Here is an 18,977-nt window from a genome sequence, read left to right as displayed (position 1 = left end):
AAGTTGCTGAGGGAAGGGTGTTGAGAGAATGGTGTTGAGGTGGCAGTGTTGAAGGAAGGATGTTAAGGGAAGGGTGCTGGGGGAAATTGCTGAGAGACAGTTGTTGGGGGTTAAGTTTCTGAGAGTAGGTTGTTGAAGGGAGGGTGTTGTGGGAAAGTTGCTGAGAGAATACAACTGTGCGAAAGTTGTTTAGGGAAGATTTTTGGGGAAAGGGTGTTGAAGGAAAGGTGCTGAGAGAAGGGTGTTGTAGAAAGGGTGTTGCGGGCAAGTTGTAGAGGGCAGGTTTTTGAGGGGGAGTATAGTTCAGGGAAAGGTGTTGAGGGAAAGTTGTTGAAGGAAGGCTTTTGAAGAAAAGAATAGTTTAGAGAAGGGAATTGAGGGAAGGGTGTTGTGGGGAAGATGTTTTAGGGAGGTTGTTCAAGGAAGATTTTGAGGGAAAGGATAGTTTAGAGAAGGGTGCCGAGGGAAGGGTATTGATGGAAGGTAGTTGAAGTTGTGGGAAGGGTTGTTGAGGGAAGGGTGTTGAACCAAGGGTGTTGTGAGGTTCAAAGGTTTTTGAAGAAAGATCTTTGAGGGAAAGGATAGTTTAGAGAAGGCTGTTGAGGGAAGCATATTGAAGGAAAGTAGTGGAGGGAAGTGTATTGAGGGAAGGTGGTGAAAGGAAAGTTTTGGGAAGGGTATTGAGGGAGGTGGTGGAGGGAAAGGTGTTGAGGGAAGGGTGTTGAAGCAAGGGTGTTGTGAGAAAGTTGTTGAAGGAAAGTTATTGAGGGCAGGTATTTAAACGGAGGTTGTTAAGGGCAATGAGCTGAGGGCAGGTTGTTGAGGGTAGGTTGATGAGTCCAGGTTGAGTACTTGAAAACCTAGCATGTCGGACTGAGCCACTTTGTTTTTACTCATTTACTGACACTAAGGTCATTTTAGTTTCCAGCACACAAACAGCTAGCAGATGGTGAGGAAACATCTTCAGAAGTTTTTAAAAAGTGTTTTAGATTACAATCATAAATGTTTTCTTTAGGAACATTGATATGTATTCTGCAGTAGTTACCTTCTCCCGCAGCTTGTCCTCCAGCTGAGAGATTTTAAGGTTGAGTGTCTGGGCGTCATCCTTGGCTCTTTGGACCTGGAGTCTGCAGGCATGGAGCTCCATCTCCTTCTCCTCTACACACTCTTGCAGCTCCTCGATTCTCTGGGTCAGATCCATCATCCTGGAGTTGGCACTCTCTTCCAGAGCTTGGACCTGAGCCTGGGCCACCAGCAGGGCAGCGCTACGCTCCCTCAGAGCATCTTGCAGAGATTCCTGCAGAGAGACCAGCGACCTGTCGCCCTGACGGTATCTCTCCATTGCCTCCAGCTGGAGGCTCTCATAACTGACCAGCAGTGAGGAGTGTTCAACCTTTAGAGAGTCCAGCTCCTTCATCACTTCATCCATCTTCTGTTTCAGCTCCTCATCCATCTTCTGCATCAATTCTTTCTCTATATTCTGCTTCAGATCTTGCTTCAGTTCCTCCTCCATCTTATGCTTAACCTCCTCCGTCTTGTGCTTTAGCTCTTGTGTCAGTTTGTCCTCCATCTTCTGCTTCAGTTCCTCTTCCAAACTTGGCCTTTGTTCTTCCTCCATCCTCTGCTTTAACTCCTCCATCTTCTGCTTCAGATCTTTCTCCATCTTCTGCTTCAGTTCCTCTTCCATCCTGGGCCTCAACTCCTCTATCTTCTGGTTCAGATCTTGCTTCAGTTCTTCCTCCATTTTCAGCTTCAGTTCCTCTTCCATTCTGGGCCTCAACTCCTCCATCTTCTGCTTTAGATCTTGCTTCAGTCCATCCTCCATCTTCTGCTTCAGTTCCTCTTCCATCCTGGGCCTCAACTCCTCCATCTTCTGATTCAGATCTTTCTCCATCTTCTGCTTCAGTTCCTCTTCCATCCTGGGCCTTAACTCCTCCATCTTTTGTTTCAGATCTTGCTTCAGTTCTTCCTCCATTTTCAACTTCAGTTGCTCTTCCATCCTGGGCCTCAACTCATCCATCTTCTGCTTTAGATCTTGCTTCAGTCCATCCTCCATCTTCTGCTTCAGTTCCTCTTCCATCCTGGGCCTCAACTCCTCCATCTTCTGCTTTTGATCTTGCTTCAGTTCATCCTCCATCTTCTGCTTCAGTTCCTCTTCCATCCTGGGCCTCAAATCCTCCATCTTCTGGTTCAGATCTTGCTTCAGTTCTTCCTCCATTTTCAGCTTCAGTTCCTCTTGCATACTGGGCCTCAACTCCTCCATCTTCTGCTTTAGATCTTGCTTCAGTTCATCCTCCATTTTCTGCTTCAGCTCTTCTTCCATCCTCTGCTTTAACACCTCCATCTTGTTCTTCAGGTCTTGCTTCAGTTCTTCTTCCATTCTTGGCTTCTGTTCTTCCTCCATCCTCTGCTTTAGATCTAGCTTCAGTTCTTCTTCCATCTTCTGTTTCAGTTTTTCTTCCATCCTTGGTCTCTGTTCTTCCTCCATCCTATGCTTCATCTCCTCCTCCATTCTCTGCTCCAGCTCCATCTCCAACCTCTGCTTCAGGTCCTGTTTCAGTTCTTCCTCCATCTTCTGCTTCAACCCCTCCTCCATTTTCTCTTTCAGTTCTTCCTCCAACTTCTGCTTCAGCTCCTCTTCTTCCTCGAGGCTCTGTTTATGCTGGATGTTGGCAAGATCCTGCTGCAGTTTCTCAATGACCGAGTTAAGTCGCTCTACCTCCTCTTCATTATCACGCTTCAGCCGCTCCTGCTCTCCTCGCAGGTACTCCACCTGAGCCTCCAGCTCCTCACTCTTCTCCTCCACCTCCTGGGGGCACCAAACATTATGGAGAAGACAGATTAGAAATGAACAAATATGAAAGTCAGAAGGTAAATGGACCTCATGTCCAAACGTCTAATTGATTAATTTTATAGCTTCATCTACCAAAAGCTTTAATGTTGCTTCTAGAATGTAATTTTCTGTTGGTATTAGTTACATCCTTTCCAGATGTTCACTTACAAGATATGTCCAAACATTTTCACATGCTGCATGAACTGACACTAGAGTCACAATGATCAATTTCAAGAGTATCTCAGAGCACTGGACTGTGGTCTGATTATGAGGCACACCCCAACCTACAAAACAAGCAGCAATATCTGGAGGTGCCTGCTCCTGTCTCAGAGTGAGATACATATAGCACAGTGTCTCATCATCACACCAAGTGACTGACCGCTGAGAAGGGGCAATACTGTGCTCACTCTGAGCTTGGAGCCTGGATTCTGTAAAGCTGTTTCATGAGACAGCGGTTGTAAAAGTGCTCTATGAATAAAACTGAACAGTGATAGTTCTGCAACAAAGAAAAACAGATTCCAGATTAACCATCTTCAGAAGGTCTGTCAGATGACCGGATTTCAGCTAATGTTTGGACATATGATGAAGGACTACTGCCTATAAAAATGCCTTTCAAATTGTTCTGGAGAAAATTAGACGTTTGGATCTGGGTTTAAATTCACCCTCAAACCATTAGGTGCTGAAGGTTTGAGAACAGATACATGTTTTTATCCAACACTAGCACAGCACACTACAATGAAATACCAACACTCAGAACTGATCAGACCCAGTTGACACAGTCAGAACTGGTCAGAGCTGGTCAGACCAAGTCTGAGAACATGAGGTGTTACTAACGCATATAAACAAATTACTGGCATCCCATGCAGGAAACAGACTGAAATATATTTCACACACACACCACAGTGATGAGCACAGACACAGATCAGGTTACACACACCTCCTCCAACATCAACAAACTCATCAGACACAGCAGGAGGATTAAAGAGTGTACACAGGTCTCAGATCAGTTTCACCAAAACAAACCCGCTGCTGTTTACACTCTCTGAATCCAGAACGTTTTGCTACACATCACATTCCCCGAGATCACCACTCTGCTGGTGTTTGGGCTGGGAGCAGGGGGTTAAGTTTGTGTTCAGATTGTGTTTGGGGTTTGTTGAGTTGAATTGGTTTGCATTTGTATTTAGTTTTGGTTGTGTATGGGTTATTCATGTTTGGGTTTTGGGTTGATTACATTGGGTTTGTTTAGTCTTAATTTGACTTGAGTTTGGGTTACATTTGTCTGGATTTGGGGTTGAGTAGGCTGGGTTTGGTTAACTTTTGTTTGGGTTTGTGTTGCATTTAGGTTTGAGTTGAAATTGTGTTGGGTTTGTTTAGGTCAAGTTCGGCTTGGGTTTGGGTTGGTTCAGGTTGGGTTTGTAAACTGAACATGCCAATGACACAATGTAGCAAAAATAAAATGAATAAATTAGTAAGAAAACCTGGGATTGTGAAACAGAAAAAGAAATTAGATGAAAACCTGTAAACAGACGGAGGTTAAAAACTGCAGGACTTTATGGAACCACACAGAAACACACACACACAGTGATGACACACACACATACGCAGTGCAGCACTGGCATATGTGTGTGTTAGCTATTACCTGGTGGTCAGGACTGCTTTGTGTTAGCTGGAGTTTAGCGATGTGTTCACTGAGCAGAATAATCTCTCTGTCCTTCTGCTCCAACACCTTCAAGAGTTAAACATCTGCTTTTAGAACAAGCTTGAATCTCCAGAACTAACTGGACATTCACTGGATACACTGACTCAAGCGGAGCTGTGTTATAGATATTATATTTCAGTGCCAGTGTGACTGCTTGAGAAATCAAGACCGACACACTCTGAACACTTCCTTCTTCTGTTGGTCGTCTGCTCCCTACACAGCACATGTGAAATGAATCTTACTTCTCTCAGGTAGGACAAGAAAAAGACTGGTAACCTCTGAAGTGGCCTGTTGTGGTCTGAGACACAACTGAATGAGAATGACACTAACTTGAAGATTAACTTTGCATGTTAAGAAGCTTGTTTAGTAGCTAGAGCTTCTTATCTTCCAAGATCTAACCCTGACTGGGGTTTGGAGGAGTGCAGTGCTGATTTTCATGCAGTACAACACAGAAGACAGACTACACTCAGACTACACTGCGCTAACCCACACCTGTAGCAGGACTACAACCGTAAACCTGTGTAAACCCCAGTCAACGTTGAAAAGGTGAGCTCATCTGAACCTGCAGCGGTAAATGGACATGAAGCCTGTGCACTTACGCAGAGTGGTTAACGTAAACACTAGGCCTGGGTGACAGGGCCGTTTTATCAGGTATCTGCGGTGACGGACCAATGCTGATGTTTGATGCACGGAACACGTCCATGCTGCCCGTGGAAGTAAAGACTGTAAGGTTTGTGCAAGAAAACTGGATCAAAAAGAACGGTACAATGTATTACAACATGCCCCACTGTAACCAAGACAACAGGAAGTGCCCCATGACCACAAAAAAAAAAAAACACAATGCAAAGTGTAACCATGACAAAATTACATGTGCCCTGAAACCATGAAAATACAGCACACCAACTGTAACCATGACAACACAACAGGCCCACTATAATCATGAGCATATAATCGCACCCCTGTACAACATGTCACACCCCCTGTAACCATGGCAACATAATATGGCTCCGTGGAATCATGGTATCAGGACAGACCCACTTAAAACATGACACTGCAGTAAAACACACTGTAATACATACACGACAATACATCGCACACTTGTAACCATGACAACATGTCAAGCCCCCTGTAACCATGACAACACAATGTGCCCTCCGCAACTAAGAATGCGCCCCCTGTAACTATGAAAACATGACATGCCCCCTGTAACCATGACAACAAAACACACCCACCGTAACCACAACATGACATGCCAATAGTAACTTTAACAACACAATGTGCCCACTGTAACTGTGACAAAATTATGTGCTTTTCAGGTTTTGAAAGAGCACACAAAATGTATTGACATTGTTTTTACAAGTTTATTGAAGGGTTCACCACTCCGTCACATGAACATGAGCCGCACGCGTCGGTCCCTCCAACTCCACAGACAGCAAGTTGGACACTGCCCTGAAGAGAGGCGTTACTGTGGACAGTGACAGTCAGATGCTGGTGAGGACACAATGGTGCAGACACTCCTAAATGTCTCTTTGGTTCACCCCAGGGACCTCTCAGCCTCACGGCTACTCCTGCTCCATTTACACACCAACCGGGCTCAGTATAACGGAAAGGTCCCAGGCAGGAATAATAGGAAGAGTGGGGGAAAACAGCAGGAGGAGCATCTGGCAACCTGGCCTCCATCAGCAGGATTCTTAATGACGACATATCAGTCATTCATTTCACACATCACCCAGCCCTAGTAATCAAAGTTAACACAGTTCTCACCGCGTACAGGTGTGTGTGTGTGTGTGTGTGTGTGTGTGTGTGTGTGTGTGTACTCACAGTGTGTAGATGACTCTGTGTGTGTAGTTCCTGTTGTTGTGTGTGTATCTCTTTACGCTGGATCTCCAGCTGCATGTGCAGCTGCTGAACTTCTTCACTTTTGTTCTGCAGCTCCTCCCTGAACTGCTCCAGCTGCTCCTCCAGGTTAACAATCTGCACACACACACGCACACACACACATGCACACACACACACACAATTAACTCAGCTGTAATATCAGAGACATTACACAAGCTCCACTTGTTAATAAATGGATGCATGCGTAAGAGATGAGTCCGCAGCAGAGACACAGTCATCTCCGTAACTACAGTCAGAGTCAGCACTGAAACACAGGAGCTTTACCTCCTTCTCCTTCCGGTCCAGAGCCTCTCTCTCAGTTTGGAGCAGGGACTCGAGTGTGACATCGTCTCCTGTCGCCATACAGGCATACTGCTTACTCTCCTCCTCCTACACACACACACACACACACACACACCCACACACACACACACACACACACACACAATATTTATACATCAGTAAACTCACACGCTGAAAAATATACAACACTCAATACACAATCATAAAAAACTAAATTCCAAAAAAGTACATTTTGTTTGACCCCAAATCTTTCTCAGCGCTGCAGTGACACTGACGTGGTGGTGGTGTGTTAGTGTGTGTTGTGCTGGTGTAGAGTGGATCAGACACAGCAGTGCTGCTGGAGTTTTTAAACCCTGTGTCCACTCTCTGTCCACTCTGTGAGACACTCCTCCCTCGGTGGTCCACCTTGTAGATGTAGAGTCAGAGACAGTAGCTCATCTGTCGCTGCACAGTGTGTGTCGCTCGTCCTCTAGTCCTTCATCAGTGACACATGGCTCTGCTCACAGGACGTGAATCTGGGCTAACAAAATATGCAGAGCAGCAGATAGACTACACTGTGTCACTGTAGAAGCGTGTTTGCCTCGTGTTTGGTCAGTGGAGCTGAGACAGTCGATACAGTGCATGGAGAGATAAGGAGGTGGTTGTACTGTTGTGGCTGATCAGTGTATAATAAATGTAGTAAATGAAGGGCGGTCTCTGACTTGTGCACAGTGCATTCCACCCCCACTGTAGCCGCATCTGGAATAGCCTCTCTTAGCTTAGCCGCACCATGGGAACAGCTGACAAGAGAGAGGCCCTCCCCCTCCCCCTTCTCCTCCTCCATCTCCCTCACCCCAGTGCGTGAAGGGCTCTCCCTTAGCGTAATAACCCTGGCTGATAAAGGTGTTTACAACACACCGCTAATAGCAATATCTAGGCCTGACATTGCTGTGGTAGCTTAGCAACAGTAACACACAGCAAGGGAAGCTATAGCTAAAGAAGGTACTGAGGGAATAGTGTATGCTAATCACTGACCGTGCATACACACACACACACACACACACACACATACAGAGACAGACAATAAAAGACTCACGGATTTGAGTGTGAGGGAGTTAGCGATTAGCTCTCTGTTGTGAGACTCCAGTTTTTGGATTTCCTCCTCTCTCTCCTCCACCTCCCTCTGCAGCTGCTCCACCTTCAGCAGCAGCTCACTGCACCAATCAGTTTTCTCCTTCAGGGCTCCACTTAACTCCTCCACCTGAGAGAGAGAGAGAGAGAGAGAGAGAGAGAGAGAGAGAGAGGAAAAAGAAAAAGGGAGAGAAAGATAGAAAAGGGAGTGATATAAAAAGAGATAAAAAGAATAATAAAGAAAAAAGATGGAGAGAAAGAGAAAAGAGAGAGAGAGAGAGAGAGAGAGAGAGAGAGAGAGAGAGACTACTGCTTGAAATCTTGAATCTTGACCCATAACTAAATGCAACCCAATAATCACTCGACTGAGTCCAAGGTAATTCCATTTAAACCCTGACTCAAGGCCAAACATAAACAAATAAACTACAGCCAACTCAAACATAGTGTGATATATGTCTGTGACCAATGTGCCAATCTGTGGACTGACCAATCTCATAGTGCAAAGAAAATCTGACTGCATCTGAGTTATGTTTCTGTTTTCCTGAGAGCCCCTTGTACACACAGGATAATGAACCTGACAGACATATATATGTCTGTACGTACCTGACAAACATCTGTGCTAACACAACCAAACTCTGTTCGTACCTGACAAACATCTGTGCTAACACAACCAAACTCTGTTCATACCTGACAAACATCTGTGCTAACACAACCAAACTCTGTTCGTACCTGACAAACATCTGTGCTAACACAACCAAACTCTGTTCGTACCTGACAAACATCCGTGCTAACACAACCAAACTCTGTTCGTACCTGAAAAACATCTGTGCTAACACAACCAAACTCTGTACGTACCTGACAAACATCTGTGCTAACACAACCAAACTCTGTTCGTACCTGACAAACATCTGTGCTAACACAACCAAACTCTGTTCGTACCTGACAAACATCTGTGCTAACACAACCAAACTCTGTTCGTACCTGACAAACATCTGTGCTAACACAACCAAACTCTGTTCGTACCTGACAAACATCTGTGCTAACACAACCAAACTCTGTTCGTACCTGACAAACATCTGTGCTAACACAACCAAACTCTGTACGTACCTGACAAACATCTGTGCTAACACAACCAAACTCTGTTCGTACCTGACAAACATCTGTGCTAACACAACCAAACTCTGTTCGTACCTGACAAACATCTGTGCTAACACAACCAAACTCTGTTCGTACCTGACAAATATCTGTGCTAACACAACCAAACTCTGTACATACCTGACAAACATCTGTGCTAACACAACCAAACTCTGTTCGTACCTGACAAACATCTGTGCTAACACAACCAAACTCTGTTCGTACCTGACAAACATCTGTGCTAACACAACCAAACTCTGTTCATACCTGACAAACATCCGTGCTAACACAACCAAACTCTGTTCGTACCTGAAAAACATCTGTGCTAACACAACCAAACTCTGTACGTACCTGACAAACATCTGTGCTAACACAACCAAACTCTGTTCGTACCTGACAAACATCTGTGCTAACACAACCAAACTCTGTTCGTACCTGACAAACATCTGTGCTAACACAACCAAACTCTGTTCGTACCTGACAAACATCTGTGCTAACACAACCAAACTCTGTTCGTACCTGACAAACATCTGTGCTAACACAACCAAACTCTGTACATACCTGACAAACATCTGTGCTAACACAACCAAACTCTGTTTGTACCTGACAAACATCTGTGCTAACACAACCAAACTCTGTTCGTACCTGACAAACATCTGTGCTAACACAACCAAACTCTGTTCGTACCTGAAAAACATCTGTGCTAACACAACCAAACTCTTTACGTACCTGACAAACATCTGTGCTAACACAACCAAACTCTTTACGTACCTGACAAACATCTGTGCTAACCCAACCAAACTCTGTACGTACCTGCCAAACATCTGTGCTAACACAACCAAACTCTGTTCGTACCTGAAAAACATCTGTGCTAACACAACCAAACTCTGTACGTACCTGACAAACATCTGTGCTAACCCAACCAAACTCTGTACGTACCTGCCAAACATCTGTGCTAACACAACCAAACTCTGTACGTACCTGACAAACATCTGTGCTAACACAACCAAACTCTGTACGTATCTGACAAACATCTGTGCTAACACAACCAAACTCTGTTCGTACCTGACAAACATCTGTGCTAACACAACCAAACTCTGTTCGTACCTGACAAACATCTGTGCTAACACAACCAAACTCTGTACGTACCTGACAAACATCTGTGCTAACACAACCAAACTCTGTACGTACCTGACAAACATCTGTGCTAACACAACCAAACTCTGTACGTACCTGACAAACATCTGTGCTAACACAACCAAACTCTGTTCATACCTGACAAATCTGAACAAACCAGACAAATATTTGCACTTAACTGACAAACGTCTATATAAACCTTTTGCTGCTCTTCTGAGGTCCTGTGCTGTATGAACTAGATACACCTGTGTAGGAACTAGATACATCTCTGTAGTAACTAGATAAAACTGTGAATGCAACTGATATATTGAAAAATGACAAATAATTGCACAAATTCAAAGATACTGACTGTATCCCAGTATAATTCTAGCACAACTTGAGTAAAGCTAAACAAACTGACTGAACTTTAATCTAGCCTGACAATATTGCCACACACACACAAAAAATCTATTTGAACAGGAGAGAAGCACCAAAGAAGCTTGTATGAATCTAACTGTAGTCCAGCAGAACTTGTCTGTAAGTCAATAAGATTAAGATTCCACACATGACTGCAGTCAAACAAAATCCAGTGTCAATCCAGCCATAGCCAAATAAAACATCTAGGCTCAGAGTTGAATAATCATGTGAGAAATGATGTCAGAGTCCAACCAAACACAGATAGATTGTTTCAGAACAACCATTTCAAGCTGATGGTTATAATAAAGTTTCAAACTCGTATAATAACCGTACCACGCACATTAGGACTGTCGTTTACACTGTGTGTACACTGGACACTCGAACTGTGACTCAGATTCACATTGCACAGTTTGCAGAGGATTATCACCCTGCGAGAGTCGAGTTCTCCTCTAAATAGAGGCTGATCTTATCGAATATCATCTATAACTCTGGTTGGACGAGTTTAGGTGCTGTATTTAATTCTGAAGAGAACATGAGGATTGTTTACTGTGTCCGCAGCTCTCATTTCTTTTCTGTTGTTGAGTGACACAAAGGTCCTAGCCCCCAGCTCTCTTGAGATTGAAACAGGACCCAGAATTATACTTAATGTATGAATATGGTTATGAATATGCCTTCATTGGGCGTACAAATGATTCCCAGAATGCTTGGTATCTATTCTCCACTTACAAGAAACAGGAAGATAGTGGGTTACTCAGCTAGGAAAGTTAGGGGCGAGTTTGTGGCGAGCAGATTACAGAGAGTTAAATAGGGTAAGGTGAGTTTGGGGTAAATCAGTCTGGTTCCCTTCTGGGGCAGTTTGTAATGGGTTTGTGGTGCTGCCTTCTGGGGCAGTTTGGGATCAGTTAGTGAGGTACATTTCTGGGTCAGTCAGAAATGAGTTAATATGATATCCTTGTGGGGACTTCCAGGATTTACAGCAGAGTACACTTCTGGTACAGTTTCTAATGAATTTATCGGGTATCGTTTGGGGTGAAATACAGTGGGGTAGTTCAGGGTGGGGTAGGTTAGTGGGGATACCCTGCTGAGAGTATTTGGAGTGAATTAATACAGTACTCTCCTGGGACATCAGAGGTCAGGAAGGTGGGGAAACGTTCTGGAATATATTGTTTGACTTAGTGGAATGAGCAGTCAGGACTCCATCAGTACATTTGGGGTGAGTTGGTCAGTACCTTAGGAGGCTTGGTTAATGCGAGATGGTGAGGGTTAACAGTCTGATCATGGTTTTTGGGCCACTTGACCCGAGATAGTGAAGAACCATTCTGGGACAATTTACAGGGACTTAGGCAGCCGGGGGTAAGTAATGGGTGATATTTGGGTTATTGTTCACATAGTGTGGGATAAGTTAATGAGATATGCTTCTGGGTCAATGAGGTACAGACCCAGAAGGTACTGAAGATGTAGGATGACCATCTGGGGCAATTAAGAGTTCATTTGTGTCATTTGTGTAGAGTTATAGTGAGGGACATCCATGGGGCAGTTTGTTTAGGTATGTAAATACATCAGTATTGCGAATGTGAATGAGCCTCAAACCTCTCTGAGGTGCTGGTCACTGCTGGGCTGGGGTTTGGGGACGTTCTTCAGCTGTTGCTCTAGCTTCTGGATTTCCTGCTGAAAAACGTCTCTCTCATGCTCTCTGTCCACCGCCTGTTCCTGAAGGTCAAACATGAGGTCAGGGCAGGTCCGAGGGGAGGTGCCATTTCACACCATTTTACACTTTCACGCAAACAAAACAGAAAGAGAACATGCCAACGAAAGCCTTCCCTTATTTTTAAATGATTCATATCTGGATCAGATCTGAGGGGAGAACAACACAACTCTGGGAAGTGCCGGATTTAAAGCAGGAGAATCTGCTGCCCTTCGGTTTCGATTCTCAGTGAGGAATCCTCTGATGAGATAAAGTTGTGTTGACTCTTGAGGTACAGAGTCAGGACCAACACCAACCGGTCCATTTTGATGTGATACATCCTTGTCCAAATGCTGTAGACATTCCAGTGTCCCCTACATTGTTTCTATGACATATTTTAAAGCCTCCCTGTGTGTCTGCAGCTGTACTCTGGCCTTTAGATATTTATTATTACCCTTTTCCTACACATTTCTAATAATCTGCTTATTTCGTTATATAATCAAACATGTTTACGCGTGATTTACATTCTGCTTTGACAGATTTCTGTTTTTCAAGAATAAAAATGGTTTTTCAGTTAATTTAATTTTTTAATATTTTATCATGAAATATTTACTTAATAAAGTCAGATTTACTTTGAACCAGAGTCTGTTTCTGAGCCAGTATTTATCTTAGTGACGTTAGTGATTTACTTAAAGTCAATAAAATTAATATTTTAAAATTCAGATAAATCAATATAAAAACTAGTATAAATTAACGTAGGAAATAAATTCAGTTAGAAATAGTAGTGTAGCTTTATATTAGTTTCCCTTTAAAAAGTCAGATATCACTACTTTTGTGTAGTATTATTTATTCAGTATGTTTTACTGTTTTATTAAAACTAACAAAGTGTTAAACTCAAAGTGGGTTTTTAAATCAAGTCAGTTTTCTTTATTTTTTAAAGCTTCTTTTATCATAAATCTGTTTTTTTTTTTACGTAAATAAATGAGTTTTAAAATAAATAAAAGCTGGATTTTAGAGAGTCAGGTAAAGATTAATAAGTTTGGTTTCCATCTGATTAAAGTCTTGTTTGAACGTAGACAGGTGCGTTTTTAGCGTAATTGTAATTATTATATTCAGTTTTAAATGAACTTACGTCCAGAAACCTGCGGTTGTTCTCTAGCTGTTTCTCCAGGGCGCTGATCTGCTGCGTGAAGTCGGCGGTCTCGGCTCGGTGGGCTTCCTCCAGTTCGGTGAAGCGTCCCTCCTGTTCCTCAAGCTCCACCTCCAGGTGCTTCACCTGCTGCAGCAGTTCGCTGTGATCCTTCTCGGCCTGAAGCTGAACCTCCACCTTCTCCTGCATCAGCTTCTCCGTTTCCTCCAACAGGTCTACACCCACCACGACAATATACACGTCCCAGATTAGCGAAGGTTAACAGGACTCAGGCCGTGGGTCAGTACCTCACACCGAAACGGAGGCGTCACCGAGGTCACACTGCACTTAAGAAACCAGCGAGGCGTCTCAGAGGTGATCCTGCACCTCATCAAATACCAAACAAGCTGAATAATATGTAATAATATAATAATATATTTCAGCAATCTCTGACTGACCTCAGCCTGTAAACTAGCAGAGAGCTCATGTTCTTACTCTGCGTCCACAGAGACACAGAGACAGAGACAGACTCTCTGACTAATCTCACTTTGGTCTCAGGTTGTCCAGCTCACTGAGAAACCTCATCCTAAAGCCTCTGTCAGGGTTTCATCACAGGGTTTCCTGCAGTGGTCCACAGTGACAGCCCCTCGTTTCAGCATCCCACTCCCACCAACAAGAGACAGGACACGCCCCCCTCCCAAAGACCTTTAACTTTCTGTACACGAGCCCATCATTATCCACCACGAGTGAATTAAACCCAGGACAGGTGCGGCTCCTACGAGGGGGTGAAGGGACAAGCGGTAAATGACTAAAATAAAGAAATGTGCACAGACATCAAAGAGTTTCTACGAAATAATGAATTTAAAAAATCTGAAAAAAAAAGCAGTCCCATGAGTGGATTAACAGGCAACGGAGATCAGCTCGGCTCCAATTCTGCAACCATCTCCCACAGGTTCATCTATCCACCCTGAGTGAGGATGGCCGTCTGTGAGGAAACGTAACACCACTTCCTTCAACAGCTGCTTAGGTTCTAGATATGAGCCGAGTAAAACTGAGGCACATGTTGCAGGGAACCAGGGAACTGTGTCAGTAAACTGCACTAAAACGCCAAACAGCTTCCAGACTTGGGCCCAATCCCAATTCTAATTCTCCCCCTTGTTTTGGAGTGTCCTCTTGGAGCTGAGTTACAGGGCACAGTGGTTAAAATCTCCCTCTACGAAACGGGACAACCCTTCAAGATCATAGTACATCATCAGGACACAAATAAAACAGCAGCGCTTCATTCCCAGGCGACTAGCGCCGCTCTGTAGCAGCTCTGCACCAGTCTGCAGTGATATCAGAGGAGCTGCTGGACTTTAGTTACATTTAGAGCCTCATTCTCCTTCAGAAGAGTTCCACAATCAGAGATTACCCCCCTCTACTCACTCTTGTTCAAACCTTCCACCTTAAATGTTGCAGTAGCCTCAGTTGCTAGAATATAACGGCTTCACTGTTTAAGGTGGAACTGTAAATTTGTTTGTGCTGTTTTCTGCTCGTTCTGAAGTAAAGGCCATAATTCACTGAAACTACATTAAACTCAGAGAATACACTGGGGATCACCTCTGTTCCGACCTGAAAATCATAATCTATTACTCCTGCAGCCCGTGCCTCACTCTCACACAGTTAATATCTAGAACCTAACACTGTAGAAGCAGACGGGACCCAAATGTGATGTACTAAAACGGCTCAAAAGAAAGTGTAAGTCATGCTAGCACATTAGCATTGCCCGTGAGACAGAGAGAGCGTGAGGGGTTAAAACAGAGCGAGCTCTGAAGCCTCCTGCCTTTAGTGCAGAGCAAGCGGTGAGACATAGAGACATCACTGAGACAGTGGTTAGAGAGTGGTGAGATTAACATGCAGCATACACACAAACACACACCTGCCTCAGGTGCTGCATCACCTGCAGCCTCAACCAGGCCTGGAGAGAGAGAGAGGGTCAAACAACAGGGAGTCAACAGGAGAGAGAGAGAAAGGCATTCAAAAGGACAAGAATAACAGTGGAGAGAGGATGGAGTGATGTAGTGATGAGAGAAGGAGGGATGGATCATGCTGGTGGCTGTCCGCTGTGATGAAGGGTGGGGGGTAGGGGTCAGTTGCTAAACTCAGAGTGAAGTGGATGAGAAGGGTTGGAGCAGTGTAGGTGCAACTGACCTTAAAGGGAACGTCTACGGTTGTGGGTAATCACAATCTCTCTGGTTCTTTACATTCAGGTGCTCTGTGTCTTTTAAGGTGGAATGGTGACTTTGATGAAAAATAGGACTGTGTCTGAAGTGTAAATTGTCTGTAAGTGTTTATTCACTGTTTGAATTCCCACAGAAACTCATGTGTAACTCGAGCTGTTTAGTTTTGTAGCACTTTCCCTCTGTGTTTACTTTCACGCAGTTAGCGCTCTCCTGAATTTAGAGTCAGTTCCACCTTAAGTAATGTAACTGTAACAGCAAAAATAAGTCAGTGTTACCCCCCTATGGAGCAGGAATAGAGCAACATCCTCATCTCGGTCGGTGCTTTTCAGCGTTTGGAGTCTCTCCGTTGTCTAAAAACTTCCAGATGGCGTTTCTCTGCCGTGAGCAGAGAGAGAGAAAGCCTAGCACCGGACCTAGACACTTTGTTTTTTTACCCATTTACAGACACTGGGGCTTCGTAAACACATTAGAGCGGTACCAGAGCAAACTGACTGCAGAGCAGCACATGGAGAGGAGACACACTCAGTTTTTTATTTTTTTTTTTGGTTAAAATTGCAAATGGCACTTTTAACTCAGACAACTGTCTGAAACTAAGCTCCGCCTCCCAGCACCTCATTTACATATCATATACAGGAGACATGTCTTCATAAGAGGAGTGTTAGTAGCTCGTAGGTAGAGCTTGGGGTGTAGCAGACGGTGCACTGTGCCCCCTACTGACCAGACTGTACAGGGTTAATCTGAGGGCGGAGCTGAGGGTGGAGGAAATAAACAGTGGAGAAAACACAGCAAGCTGATTGGTTGGAGAAGGTGGATGATGTTATGGAGGCGTGTGATGGTGTATACAGTGTATTACTGCAGTGGAATTGAGGCTGTAGCTCCACCCACTGAGTTTAGTGTGGAGTCTGTGGGCAGAGTTAGTCATATAATATAAAAGCACAGTGTAATATGTCTTTAAACAGTGTGTGTGTGAGTGTGTATGAGACGTACGCAGTTCTCTCCCCGAGACCCCGTCCCTCATGGCCTCCTGCTGTCTCTGTAAGAGCTCCCTCTGGTGGTGGACATTGTTCCTCTCCTGTTCCAGTTCCTGCAGTCGGTTGGTGGTCACCTGCAGCTCCTGCTCTAACTGCAGCTGAAGCTCCGCCCTCTCTCGCAACTGCTGCTCCAAAGCCCGCCTCTCGCCGGAGTATCCATCAATCAAACCTGAGGCAGGACCAATCAGCGACGAGAATGAGTAAATCAGTGATATATGAGCTAAAGGTTTAAAACAGACCACGCCCTCTCACCACAGGGGGAGGAGTTAATGAACCAGAGTCAAGGAGAAAAAGAGACTAAGCCATTCATTCATTCATTCATTCATTCATTCATGCTTTACTTTGTTCATTCACCCCTTAGTTCATCAATTCATCCATTCATTTATAGATTTGATCCTTTATTCTATCATTTGTTCCATCATTATTTAGTTTATTCGTCCATACATTCATTCAAACTGTAGTTCACATCCAAATCCAGACGAGAGCTGAATAAATATAATCATCTGAAGACGAGAACCATGATGATATGTCTACGTACAAACTGAATGAAAATGTGAGCAGATTAATGACCTTTTATTTCAGGTTTAAAAACTGGAAACCACAGGGAAATTAAAACAGGGAAATGCTCCGTGAGCTGAATCGTGAAGAGGAGTCGACTCCCAAAGAATCAATTCTCCAAGTGTCTGGTAGTACTTCATGTCAAATGTCAGCCAATGATTCAGAGTCGGTTTGTGACGCCTTCTGCAGCGACTCTGAACTTAAAATAAATTATAAATGAATAAAACATTAATTTGACAAAATAAACGGCCAACTTCCTTCAATAAAATTAAATTTATGAAAATGATTAATTAATAAACACCTCCAAAACAGTAGAATCTTTAAAAATACATGACTAAAGAGGACTGTTTTTAACTGTTTTGACTAAAACTGAGACTAAAATAAAACACATTTCCGTAAAACGACTGAATCCAGGTCAGTGGCCGACATTAACCCTGGACACTTCAGTTCTGTAACAGGGTGATTACTGCTGTTATTAATCTCATGAATCATTCAGTGTTTAACGAGTTGTTTACAGTTTCAACAGTTATTAGTGGTTCATTAATTCACTCTTTCATTTCTTCTCTTTCAGTCTTTATTCCCTGTCTCTCTGGGAAGCGCTGGGACAGAGAGAGGGTTAAATCTGGAACTGGGACACATTTGACAGACAAAACACTTCCCCCAAAAACAGCCACCTCATTTACATACACACACACTGCCATCTGTGTGTGTGTGTGTGTGTGTGTGTGTGTGTGTGTGTGTGTTAGAGTTACTTTATTTAAAGTTCATTCACATCATTTGTATTCATCCGTTCATGTGTCAGAAAATTAAAAACGACAGACGCAGAGATACGTTTTACTCAGACAACAGCTTTTCATAATTCCTGACACACCCACTCAGAACCCCCCCTTTATTCATCTCTCTCTCACACACACAAATACACACACACATACATACACATACGCACACAGAGTGGTTAGCTCTAGTCCGGACATGCACAGTTCATCCTTCACTAAACATTAATAACGCACACATGAATCTCTCCACACAGAGCTAACACACACACACACACACACAAACTCAGATAAACATGAACACCACTACAAACTAATGAACAACAATTAAAACAAACAAAAAAAGAATAAAACTAAAGCGGAACCTGCTCCGCTCTCAATCACTCATCCTCTCCCTGTGTGAGGGGTTGAGGGTGAATAGCTGCTGTGTGTAATACCCCCCCCCCCCCCACACACACACACACACACACACTCACCACCACCAGCTCCACTAACCAGACGAGGGTGTTATGATGATGATGTGACCCTGTAAAGAGTCCTGGGAGTGTGAGGTAAACAGTGTGCTGTGTTTAAACTCTTTATACTAATTGTATTTGAGTTCTGGAGGATGACAGCGCAAAGACAAATATGTACAGAACTCACATGAGGACCAACGCCACTGAGCTCAGGACAAACAGAACACCCAGAGCAGTGTCCCCGTCCACACCGCTAAGACAACACCGCGTCTCCACGTGAGGGACTTCACAGAGAAACAAACTCCACCTTTAACTCTACTGCAGAGTTAGATTTATCACTTTGGCCACACATTCACTCAGTAATTAGTCATGCCCAGTTCCACCCTGTTAGCCATTAGCTGTTAGCTGCCCTCCCCCTATGCTGTACCCAATGTCCCCAAACCAAAGTGAGGACAAGCCCCACTGTGTATTTAACATTAACACTAAACATTATGACCTCAAAAGTGTGAGTTCAGCAGGCTCCGACACTAATTATTAACATGACAAGTTTCTTAAAAACAGGACGTGATGAACTGTTGCTACGACAAACCAGCAAACTCCACCCCATGTAGTGCATAGTGTAGGTCATAAAATCA

The 18,977-nt window shown here is 43.9% G+C and overlaps 1 protein-coding gene across 3 annotated transcripts in view; it reads right to left on the bottom strand.

The window, feature by feature from the left end:
• The window catches only part of akap9 (A kinase (PRKA) anchor protein 9), a 124,150-nt gene that overhangs the window by 24,121 nt on the left and 81,052 nt on the right, over positions 1-18,977 (bottom strand). For 2 of the 3 annotated variants that reach the window (XM_066669879.1, XM_066669880.1), the window contains 9 exons: positions 16,513-16,725; positions 15,222-15,260; positions 13,307-13,539; positions 12,081-12,200; positions 7,789-7,953; positions 6,696-6,800; positions 6,354-6,506; positions 4,473-4,559; positions 1,046-2,809 (listed from right to left, as the gene is read on the bottom strand). In XM_066669879.1, coding sequence (XP_066525976.1) covers positions 1,046-2,809; positions 4,473-4,559; positions 6,354-6,506; positions 6,696-6,800; positions 7,789-7,953; positions 12,081-12,200; positions 13,307-13,539; positions 15,222-15,260; positions 16,513-16,725 — 2,879 coding nt within the window. The remainder of the gene's footprint in view (positions 1-1,045; positions 2,810-4,472; positions 4,560-6,353; positions 6,507-6,695; positions 6,801-7,788; positions 7,954-12,080; positions 12,201-13,306; positions 13,540-15,221; positions 15,261-16,512; positions 16,726-18,977) is intronic. The other variant, XM_066669881.1, reaches the window with a different exon arrangement.

This window comes from Hoplias malabaricus, chromosome 4, assembly GCF_029633855.1.
Source record: "Hoplias malabaricus isolate fHopMal1 chromosome 4, fHopMal1.hap1, whole genome shotgun sequence".
Lineage (NCBI taxonomy): Eukaryota > Metazoa > Chordata > Actinopteri > Characiformes > Erythrinidae > Hoplias > Hoplias malabaricus.
The sequence above is the reverse complement of the archived record's forward strand: the minus strand, read 5'-3'. Positions and strand labels throughout refer to the sequence as shown.